At 35.4% G+C, this 12,413-nt stretch overlaps 1 protein-coding gene across 42 annotated transcripts in view; it reads left to right on the top strand.

The window, feature by feature from the left end:
- The window catches only part of LOC135200192 (ankyrin-2-like), a 702,328-nt gene that overhangs the window by 584,425 nt on the left and 105,490 nt on the right, over positions 1–12,413 (top strand). For 37 of the 42 annotated variants that reach the window (XM_064228588.1, XM_064228604.1, XM_064228603.1 and 34 more), the window contains 2 exons: positions 4,796–5,506; positions 6,839–6,994. The exons of 2 other annotated variants lie outside the window; for them this stretch is intronic. In XM_064228588.1, coding sequence (XP_064084658.1) covers positions 4,796–5,506; positions 6,839–6,994 — 867 coding nt within the window. The remainder of the gene's footprint in view (positions 1–4,795; positions 5,507–6,838; positions 6,995–12,413) is intronic. 3 more of the 42 variants (XM_064228607.1, XM_064228608.1, XM_064228592.1) reach the window with 2 other exon arrangements.

Genomic DNA, 12,413 nt, shown 5'->3' with positions numbered 1-12,413 from the left:
GAAATATCCACAAATTCCTGGCTTTTTACTGTGTTAGTAATAATGGTTTTGATATCACCCAAAGTTATGATAGTCACCAGGGCCTAGGGCATATGCTTGTTATTGTTGTGATGACTGCAGCCATGCTTGTTCATCTGTGAATAACATGGGTAGGGACAGTTCTGTCCAGTTTGATTATTAGTTGGAGTCCTCCAACCCCAGGACTCCCTGTAACCATGCCAATATGGTTGCCTGTTCAAAAACTGTGATATTTCTATTGGAATGGAACTGTGGATACTGACCCTGCAGCTGTAGATTATATCGTTTTAGTTTAGACACTGTCTTCATTAGAGTTCCCACTAAAAGAGGGCATAGTTTAATGCTTCTCTTTTTTTGAGATCATGTTCTACTGTCTCCCCTTCATGGGATTTCTGTGGGACCATGACAACCAGATCAAATCAAATGATCTTATTCCCTTTCACCAATGATTAGGATGAACCCTGTTAACCCATATAGGAAGCCTTCTAATTCTCAGCCTGTGACTACTAAGACCCCAGCCACTCCTGGAAAGAAAGCAATGTTCTATTCATCTGAGGACTGTCAATTTTTTTTAACTCTTGGATGAGGTTGAGGCTGATGCAGCTACCTATTTAACATGAAAAGTTTTTGCCAAAGTTCAGATTGAGCCTTTACTGTCTTCAGGTTTCAACAGCAATGGAAGCATAAGATGGTGTCTGCAGCATGACCAGGAATGAATCAGCCTGAGCTGATCTTGGAATTTGTGCTTATGATTTACCCTGGTTGAATGATAAGATGGCTATTATTGTATGTCTAAATTCAGAATGAGGATGGATGGCTGTGACAAGACAATAGCCACACAGGCACTCCATCCACCTTTCGCTGGATAAGGATTATACTTTCTGCCATAAGTTTTGCTTATACTCTCACCATCAAGGGCAAATATTTCCAAATGACTTCTTGAATTCCAGGCCATTGCCAATTGGTAAGGAAGGATGTTGGAACTATTAATTGGCTACTTTTAGAAGACACCCATCTGCTAATGGACATAAGATTTCAAGTATGATAGTTTCTGTTAGGGTTCTTATTAAGATAATCCTTTATTTCTTGGCCAACATCTATATAAACATGGTGCTTGCTGTTACAAGGAAATTCTGAGACCATCTGATTATTCCCAGCAATAGATGCCTGAGGGTTTCCAGTGAGTTGGATCCATTCTTGTTTCTTGAAGACTTGGTTCAGGACTCATGGAGAAGACAACCTCCATACCAACTAGGTCAGTCAACTTCAGTAGTGCTTTATACTTCAAGAGGCTATAAAATCAAGGGAGGAGAAATCAACAATCTAATCATTCAACTTATCACAGGTACAGGAAACCTAGACACTAAGTAAGCTGACTAAAATCATACTACCACTCCTACCATATCGACTTCAGCAAGAAGGCAGTGGTCTCCCTTTCTGTCCAGAAAAGTGGCCATCTTACGATGAAGTCCTCTACTTGTGGAGGCCAAAGAATGTAAAATACTGTATATCAGTCATATAAAGTATTCCTCAGATGGGAAACTCTGACCAGAAATTCTGAAGATTATGAAAAGATGTAGAAGAGGAGCATTAGCTATTGAAAGTCATCAGGTTCAGCTATCATCTTTCTTTCTGGAAATAAGCCCCCTCCTTATCACAGCCTATAAACTGTGTACATTCAAGACCCAATTGAGTCAGCAAGCCTCTACAGTCTTCTTTTAGATCTGATGTAACATATGGTGCAGAATCTTCAATTTCAGCCTTCTAAATAGTTGTAAGCAACATACTTCTTTCAGGATGGAAAAAGGGGACCTTGGTGCAGTGTTCCATCCATAAAGAAGATTTATTACATGACCAATCCACCTAACTTCAAGGATATACCTTGAGTGTGTGTGGTCACGGAAGGTATACTAGTTCAAGACTATGTTTTGGACTAGCAACTGCTCTCAAACTTTTCACTCATACCCTGGCACCAGTGGCAGCATAGGCCCAAAGGATTGTGATCAGGCTCTGGTGTCATCTCAACTATTGGTTGATTATCACAGCATTGGCAGCAGGTCTCATTTATTACCTCCACCCTTTGATTCAGGTATGCCAGTGGTTGCAACTTCAGTTCAGCTGGGATGTGTCGGATCTAGTTACATTAATGAAAGCCACATACTTTGGAGTGGATACAAACTCCAAAGCACCTTTAGTTTGATCAACAGGTTACAGGATCAAAAGATTATCTCCCTCAATTCTAGAGACAAGCCTCATAACAGCCCAGTGTACATTAAAAACTCAGAGAGGATTTTCATGGGAAGAAGCTAGAGTAATCGACATGTCTTTTACAGCTTCAGTGTCCAGTTGCTACCAAACAAAATGAAATTGGGTTTGTTAACAATGCCTACTGTTCATTTAATTGTCAATGTCCATTTCTCAGGAGGTATAAGAAGTTGCCCATTCTGTTGTCCAAGGCTGTAGGGCTGCCCGGCCTTGAAGTTGCCTAATTTGTGGACTAGATGTAGGTTCTTAAGTGGACCTGAGAAGGCTTATTCAACATTTCAAGGAGGTTCCTCATCAATTTCTCAAATCTCTCAACTGGAACTTATATATTATTATAAGGATTTTCACCAGAATTCTTAAAGTCCTTGTAATACAGTTTTGTTACTGGATCTTGTTGCTGTTTATATATCTTCAAGATAGGTCAGTGAGCTGCATGGTTATTTGACAGTCACTTGTTGCAGAGGTCAAACTTTCATGGGTTTGTCTTTAACACCAGGTTTCATAGTAAAGAACCAAACATAGTTAGGACTTGTGAGTTATGACAACTGGCAGCTTCAGTGACATTTATGCAAGTGATTTAAATGTTTATATTACATTATCTGCTCTTTGGACAAAAGTTTGCATTGTCTTGAAACATTCAAAAGACCACACATTTCAGTTATATAACTGATGGGTTTGTATGAAAAACTGTTTTTTATTTAATGGGGCAAAACTTAAGCAAGTTTTTATGAATATCTTATCCTGTGAAGAATTGGAAACTTGTAAGTTTAACCAAACTCGGCTTGAATAGATATGTTCATGCAGCCTTTTTGGTGTTCAATAGACGGGTAAAAAAAGAACATGAATTGCAAAAATAGTGATGACAAAAGTAATAGACAGATTTTACAGTTTAAGAAATTGTTCAGTAATTTAGTCATGGCTCTTTGATCCAAAAAGATTTTTTGGTGTAGAACCTGTAAATCAGTAAAATGAGAGGGCAAAGATTTTATCACTTATATAATGTGCCTAATATATGTTATGGTGATGAAAGTAAGAATGATAACAATACTACTAATAATAACAACAATACCCTGTGATAGGCAACTTTTCTTTTCTGAAGTATTTGATATCCAGAAAATATAAATCAACCATGCTTTTGAGGATGTTGAATATGTTAATGGAAGTTAAAATTCTACTGGCTGTGAGTAAATGTTGCTTTATCATATACCGATTGTTGTTCAAAGATAAGAAATTTCACTTGAGCAGTTACATGAGTCTTAATGATTGCATTCTAACACTGACATACTTTTAAGGATAGAGTCACCAAATTATAAATTTTAGAAGTGGGAGGGCTAATCAACAGTATGTTATAAAATGTCATTTAACTTTGATATGTAACACTTTACGAGGTTTCATAGTGCAAACATTATATAAAGGTTTAGGTTGCATTTTAAGTTTCAAGGAGTGTATAGACTATACAGTATTGTTTTTAATGTAAATTCATTTGCAATCAGGAGTTATGTTATAGACCATGACATGGTCAGGTAACAAAGCAGTGCCAAGATACAAAATAGAATGGCTCATGCAAGAGTATTATTGTTAGTATAAATGGGGAATAGATTGAAAAGTCTTAATAATTTGTATATTTACTATACATCTTAATGAAGAGGGTACTTGTACTAATGATAAATGGAAATAAACATGAATATTAAATTAGATAACTAAACAGTTTATGATTCGTGATAATTCATAACACAGATTAAAGCTGAAGTTAGAGAAAGGAATGCAAAGAAGGCAAAAATGATTGGTGTGACTAAGCTTTGCATTCTTGTAAGTTTTGGTCATATGTAATACTTGTGAAACATAGCCTATGACTTAATGAGAGATCTTGGACACAGTCTGTGAATAAGAGAAGCATTTTTCAACAACTGCTACCTCAGCAGCTGTGATGAATATACTTCTTTTTTTGTTGTTGCAATTGAACTTTAGTCAATATTATTTGATTTAACTAATAGAAATAAAGCAACAACAGATATCAGTGTTACTAATATTACATGGAATTTGTTAAATTTCTCTCTTTATATTTTCTTCATAAATGATGTATCCAGCCATTTTATAATGTACAAAATTAGATTTACTTTGTAACACTAGTACCATAATTTATATGCTTAAAATATGTTATCATTAGTACAATACCAGATCAGAATTTTCTTTTATAGAGATCATAGTATACTCTGGACAAAATGTTATCTTGCACATTGGCAGGTGAAGGCTTAGGTATCTAATAAAAATTGGCGAGTATTACTTTTAAAAGTTTGTCCCCTTCTTTAGAGTATTTCAGTTTTAAGAGTTATTAAAGTCTTAACCAGACTAAACTGCTGTACTTCTCAAGTGTAAAGATAACCTGTTTGGATATTGAGTTTAGATTGACAATGTCTGTTAGGATAATCTCTTTGAAATTGAAATGATATTGTAATAAAGAATGAGAGGTCCATCAGCATATTTATTATGTATTGCTCCTGCCAATCTTCAGAGAAGACCAGTCGAGAGCAGCGGGCACCTGACATGTCTCCAACTTACGAGAGTGAAGAGAAGAAGTATGCTGGGGAGGAAAAAATTGTTGCTGAGGATAAAGTAACAAAAGTCATGAAAGATGAACCCACTGTTATTGCAACTACAACCATTGTTGAACAACCAGATGTCCAGTCTAAGAAAGAAGCTGTTATTGCTGAAGTAAAAAAAGATGTAATAGAGGAAAAAGCACCTGCTGTAGTAGAACCTACTGAAAAAATGAAGGAACAGATGGCAGAAAAAGTTGAGGAAAGAGTTTTAGAAGAGAAAGTTGAAGAAAAGCCTATAGTAGACATAGAAAAACATGTCGAAGTTGTTGATAAATTACAGGAATCTAAGCTTAGATTAGATGAAAAAGCCCCTGAAGCTCTACCTCCCTCTAAAATGCCTGAAGATAAAACAGTAACCACAACTAAAGTAGTTGAGGGCCCAGATGGCACAATCAGCACCACCACCACCATTACTACAGAGAGAAGATCCTTTGTAACTTCAGATGACGGTGCTGTTCAGGAGGACATTGTAATAGAAAAAAGAACCGCTAAAGTAGCTGATGGCATGACAGCTGAAGAGGATAAATCAGATATTTTGCAAAGACTAGGGGAGGAGTTAGGAAGACTAGATGAGAAACTGGAGGAGAAATTCAAGGAGAAGAGAAAAACAGAGGAACCAGAAGGTAAATGTTAGTGTGCACGTCAAGAGGCTATTTGGGTTAAGAACGTATATAAGTAACTTAAAATTTAGGTAGGAATGTTTACCCCATGCCTGTTGTGCCAATGATTTTCACTATAGTCACTTAGTAGTCAAAATGGAGCATTGTTCATAGATTTCCAATACCAAAGCATCCTGAATCCCAAAGAATATCTTAGAGACCATTCTTAAGGTTTCTAAAATATATACTAGTTGTGTAGCTAAAAGAATGCAGTTTAACTAGATATTTTAGCATTATTAATCTTTGCCTCTTCCTTGCAACACAAATATAAAAAGGGAAATTAGATCTCATTAACAGAATATTTCATAGTTTAATAATAACACCAAATGAAAATTTTTTGTTCGATTACTAGTCATAAATGCTGCAGGTACGTATCAGTGAGGCAGAGACGAAGATAGATTCAATAGGTATCATATTTTGAATGTGCACTGTGATATAGTTAATGTGGTGATGGGTACTTTTTTATACATTAAATGTTCATGTATGTATGTCCTGTGAAATATTACAGATCAACACTAAAATACACAGACTATAAAACATATCTTCAAATTAGAGGCTTTCCAAATATTTGCATGCTAAAAAAGTACATAAATTATTATTTAGCTTTCCCCTAATGCATGAATTGAATGCACTCCTCCCAGTCATATTTAACTTTGTTTATTATGCTTAAAGTATCTGAATTTAATTAGATGTAACTTTGACAGATACTTGACTTTATTGTAAGGATATTGGTAGATTACGTATACGTATTCTTAGAGTTCTCTTTGAAGACAGGAGTACAAGTCTGAAAGTACTATTGTATTTTTATGTATGGATGCACAGCTATATGAATAGTTATGCTTTGTATGTTCATGTATTGTATATATGTATGAATGTGTTTTGTATATTTTTGATATGGTGAAAGTGCACTCATAGTTTAGGATTAGTCTCTTTGAATATGAATTACAGTAATATAATTTGGGTTCTCCATTCAGAGGACCATTTTTTCTAGTGTCTGTCTGAATTTGGTATAATGTAGTAACTTTCAAACATTCTTTATAATTTTCAGTTTTGATCAGTTAAATTTTTTACCCTTTCTTTATTGTTGTAACCTTTTATTTTCCCATTATTACCAAATCCCCATTCCTTCAGTCATTTTAAAATTACAGTATTGCATTTATGTTGTAAAGACCATCAATGGCAGCAGACACAGGGAAAAATCTTCATAGCTTTCATTTATGTGGGTTAATACATTTCACTTATACTTTTGGTGTCTCTGTTGGCTTACTGTGTGTATTGTTACACTGAATACTGTAGTGACACAAGAAGAAGTAAGCGAGGCTTCAGTAGTGGCCACCCGTCGTGAAGGTCAGGCTCATCCTACCTCACAAGTTGTGGTAGAACATGATCCATCCACTATCTCTACAACCACAACTACAACTGTCAAAACTTCCAGCATCTCTCCTACCCCAGGTAGAATGACGTGTATCATGCAAGTCATGTTTTACCTCCAAAATTAGCTCATAGTTCAGTAGCAGATGGTTTAAACCTGGAATTATTGACTAGTAGGATATCATGAATTTCATCTTTTATATGTAATAGCTACAAGTAATCAAATATTAATCCATGTTACTTTTGATATAATTTAATTTATTGTTAGGCTATGAAAAAAAAACTTGAAAGAGTTTTACCAGTTCTTATGTGAACTGTGTTTGGTTACATAATTTAGTGTGAAAATCAGAACACATTTTACTTTGTAAACAGCAGCTTCATTTCTTTTGAGTATATTGGAGGTCAAAAGCATTGCTTGTTGATCACTTATGTAAAATGCATCATTGAGAGTCAAATTAGTTAAGTTTCTTGAGTTCATGGCACAAAATAATGCTTCTGGGTTGTATAAGGAGGGAGTAAATCCCAGATATATACCAATAAGATAGTGTTGTATTGGAGCAGTAGCAGCAACAAAAACTTGCTGTGGTTGATGGTGGTCACTTGAGTTTCCAGTGCTAAAGGAATTTCTTCATATCAGGATCTTCACTTTGTCTTATTTGTAAGTGGAAAACATATTTTCAGTTGGCTTTTAAAGATTGAAGGTTTGTGTCTCATATTTAAAATGTTGATTCAAGTATACTGGTAATTTATTAAAGAACTCAGAAATGCCTGATTGCTCTATTAAACATTTTTTTTCATGCTTCATACACAATGAAAGTAGCTTGAAGATTATTACTATTAAATCAGTTAAATGGTTGGAGAGACTAGCTTTAGTTAACAAGTATATTAAAACGATGGTTTATTGCAACTTCATGATTGCAACTTCATGAAGCAACAGGCCTTTAATAATTTAGCTTATTGTCAGTATCTATATCATATTCAAATTCATCACTTTAGGAAATCTGAAAGTTTAGTTTATATTGAGTGCATTCTGATATAAATGCTGTTATTTGTATCTGTTATGCAGTAAAATAGTTTTGGAAAGGTATAATTTGTTTTCAAGTTTATTTTCAGTACACATCAATGTTTTTAAAAAGTCACGCTTTTATTGTTTTCCTTATTTCAATATTAATGAATATTGATGCTTAATTTACTACTAATTGGGTCTTCTCTTATTTTTACCTCTTTTAACATTTTTTATCTCCATTTTGTGAGAGTACTGGAGGTTCTTGACAACATTTAGTCATTTCAAACTTTTTTCTGCTTCAGCTGTTGCTACTTGTTGAAAGAAGGCAGTCTTAAGATTCTCCTTGTGAAAGTGGAATTTGATACTATGGTCTGATTAAAATTTCATGACTAATAATAACAGTGATGATGATGCCCATAATGACCAATATAAAGTGATTATGGAATTATTTTATTATATGACAAGTTCTGCATGTTTTTATTTTTTTATTATAGAGACATGCAGTGCATACTTGTCATTAGCTGAAAAGCATTGCTTACTTTCATAATCTTTGGCATCTGTATCGAAGGGAAATGATCTGCTAGCTGCCTGTCTGGGGTTGCAGTAGTGTTATCAAGATGGGGAATGCTGCTGCTTCCCTCTGTGAGATGGGAATGTTGCTGAACGAAAAGGAAAACACCTGTGTTCTGGTAGACAACCCTAGGAGCATGTATCAGGCAGAAAGCTGGTTGAAGGTATTGGAACTTCTTTGTGCTGCCAATAGACATCTATTGAAGATTTGTTATACCTCTACGAATTGGCACTTTTCCAATAATGTAAACGTTGGCTGCTGGTTCTTAACCACTTAATGATTGGTCAATTTTGGTCATTACTACAGAAAGTAGAAAGGTTATAATCCATCTCTGCTCACCAGAGGACTGAAATGTCAATGAAGAAGATGGAGGAGAGGAGCATCAAGAGCATTGTTGGCCATTATGATAGCTTTCCAAGGTGAAAGATAACATTGGCAGTGGCAGTTAATATAATAGGAAGGCCAGGTGATGGGGAGTGGTGACTACTGGGCCTAGCAGTGATATTTCTTCAAGACATAGCACTTGGTATTACACAGAAGTGACAGAATCCATACTAAGCTAAGGAGGTACAGAAGCTTTCACAAGTTCTAGAGAAATTGGCCGGTTTGGGTCCATGGTTGTATTTGCTGATGGAGGTAGTTTTCATTGATCCAGGAGTCAACAGAGGAGGATCTGCTGGTAGTACACAGTTCAGTGAGGATAGACCAATTGAGAGACCAAAGCTGAGATTATGTAGCAAAAAATGCCAGATGTTGGATATGGAAAATGAAATCATCATCTGTAGATCCAATTTGGTCCTCTGAAAGGACAACAGAGAGAGCTGGATAAGTCACAGGAGTATGCAAAGAAGACAATGTCCCAATGTTAGAGCATTGATTATGCAGTTGATTAATTCTAGTAAGAAAGATGCAGCCTAGGGTAAGCAATCGAATAGAGCAGTCTCCTTGAATTAGCCAGTGAATGAGCAATATTGGAGGCAGGTGTGGTGGGAATCTAGTCCCGACAGAAAGATGGGAGCAGAGTTGAACCAAGGAGGACTAACTTGAAACATCAGGGAGATGGGCATGAGTAACCCAATCATGCTTTTCTGCCAACTTAGGCAGTGTGATCACTCCTGTCTTTAGGTTGAGGAGTGTCTTCAGCTACATCCTGACTCTCTTTAGCAGTCGTGATGGGGGTAACCCCAAAGTAGATTTAGGCACTGAAGAATCGGATGGCAGTACACCTGAGGTCGTCAAGGCATAACACAACATATACATCCATTCTTATGTGACCAGTACGCATATCTAACAGGTAAGCTGAGGAGAGTATGAGTGCCCTCAGCATGAGTTGCACAAAGAGGTGAGGGTCCTCATCTAGTGAAGGTGTGAAACCATAAGTCTAAGTGGTCTTATTAAACTACCAAATAAGACTTACAATAATAGTAATAGAAGATCCTAGCATATTTGCTAAGGCATGATAGAGCACAGCAATGTTACAAGACATAAAAGTAATAAGAAACACAAAAAACTGCTAAGACAGGTAAAACCCACAAAAAACACATGAGTGGCCAAAACAGTAAAATAAAATTTTCATACTATAAAATAAAGGAATACAGATGCAAGATGAATTGTGCAGCAAAAGAAAATGAGAAATGCTAATACATCAGCAAACTGTCATTAGTTAGTGCTACCAGCAAAACATAAATACAGTGAAGAGAGTAACAAAAATTAACCCTTAGCAACAAACAAGAAAAAGAGGAAAGCAACTTAATTACAAATGAAAACAAGACATTATTAGTTGAGATATTTATGGGAAAAAAGTGAATTACATGAGAATATCGCCTAATCTATCTAATCTGTTCTTCAAGTGGCTAATACAGGCAGTCCCCGGTTATCAATGGGGATTCCATTCCTGGTGGGGTGCTGATAAGCGAAAATAGTCATTAACCGAAACTCGGCAATTTATGTCGCTTACAGTGCCGATTACTGGTTAATGACACCATAACTATATTATTGACACCAAGGCACCATAAATCACTGATTTTATGGCGCTAGACTTCCAAAATGCAGTCTTGTATATGTGATGAAGCTTCCACAGTGCATAGTTTCAAACTTTTTCAGTTTCTGTTTGTAGGATCTAGTTTGATTACACAAGTGTGAATTTATTTCGGACACTTGACATATCTTAGCCAAGTGTAAAGTGGGCTGGGTCTGACTGATTTTTGGAAATCTTAGATACTTGTTGCAAAGCTGTTATTTGATCATTCATTCCTGTGTGCACAAAAGGATAGTTAAAAAAATAGTTTTCAATGAGAGTTATTTTTTGGAAAAATATTGGATCTTTGTTCATCAGATTTGTGTATTTGTAAACATGTAGTGAATGATGTGATTTCCAGCAGATGATGTAAACTTGGCTTGATCTTGCATAAATAATAAGATGGATCAATTTAAGTTTTTTTAATGAAAAATATTTTCATAATTTTTGCAGAGTATTTTGTTTTTTTACAAAGATGATCTTGGAAATTCTCTTACATACAGATGGTTTTATGCCGCTTATTTAACGATGAGAATCAGCGATTTTTTGGTGGCAGTCAGCGCCAATTTCTGCTTATCAGTGCTGACACCTGCCTAACAGAGGCACTGATCTCCGGTGACCAGCGCCGATAAGCTCTGAAAATCGCTTATCGTTATGCCATTGGAACGGAACCCCGTAGCATCATATTTTCCCCCAAATTTATCTCTCTGAATGATTGCAACAAGATGAAATGTTTTTTATAAGATATAACAGCACTAGTTACAAATAGGTGTCTGGTTCTCTGAAACTTAGATCTAGGGCACAATGACTAAGAAGACATAGCAGAACTCGTGGAAACCTTATGTTTTCGAGATAATGGGATCAAAGCTGGAAGGAGTGTTCTCAATCTCTTAAGCTTATTACAAACTGTATTCCAGTGTTACAAGAGTTGCTTTGATATTATAGTTCAGTTGATTATAATGGGTATCTTGTTTTAAGTTTCATCCAGTACTATTGAGAAGGTGGAAAAAATTAATTCTGTAATAGGAAAAAAATTACCTTTAATAGCAATAAGTATGCAGTCTTGTCGTCCGTCTAAGAAGGCACTGATATGGCTTCTCAACATTTGGGTTATTTGTCTTGTTTTGTACTCGAGTTCTTCTGAAGAATGGAGGCCAGAGATAATATTTCTGTCCATCATATTTGTACTTGCTTTTCTCCATTCTTATTTGATTGAAGTACAGGTAGATTTTTATTCTGTTTGCTCATTTTTTCCATTAGTGATAACACTTGAATAAAGCTCTTTGCAGTTGGAAGGTTTGGTGTGCCTTTGTACACTTCTTTGGCTTCTTAGGATAATGGTATTTAGATAAGCAGACCACTTCAAAAGAGTCCAGACCTTGAAAAGTTCTTGCAAAATGTGAAATTTTTCACATTCTGTGTAAATGAAATGTTTTCTTAACATCAAAGATCCCTACTATTTTTAGTTGAACTTGCTCATGAACTCTTCTGCATCATACATGCATTTTTATGGTGTATGTGATTGCATTAGAGGTTGTTTGTAATCGTATAGTTTTAAAAATTATAAATAACAGATATTATAATGTATTTCAATTTACAAGTTTGAACACAAGACCTATCATATGCAATGATAATTGTTCTGTATATGTAAAACCAACTGAAAATATGTTTCTGACCCTATAAATGAGCAGATGGAGACTATCATCCTAGTATCCTGTTTCATCTTGCCCTAATTTATTTAACCTCTCCCACCCTGTCAGAAATCATATACATACTAATCATAAAAGTAATTTCTTTTAACTACGTACTATTTGATTATGTTTTGTTTTAATGTTTTGAGCTAATTTTTTTATACCCTGTGATACGAATGTGTGAAAAGGACTTTATTACACTTAGTATTTTACAA

The sequence above is a fragment of the Macrobrachium nipponense genome, chromosome 26 (assembly GCF_015104395.2).
Source record: "Macrobrachium nipponense isolate FS-2020 chromosome 26, ASM1510439v2, whole genome shotgun sequence".
In the NCBI taxonomy this organism is placed as follows: domain Eukaryota; kingdom Metazoa; phylum Arthropoda; class Malacostraca; order Decapoda; family Palaemonidae; genus Macrobrachium; species Macrobrachium nipponense.
Note: the sequence above shows the minus strand (reverse complement) of the source record. Positions and strands in the feature narration are given on the sequence as shown.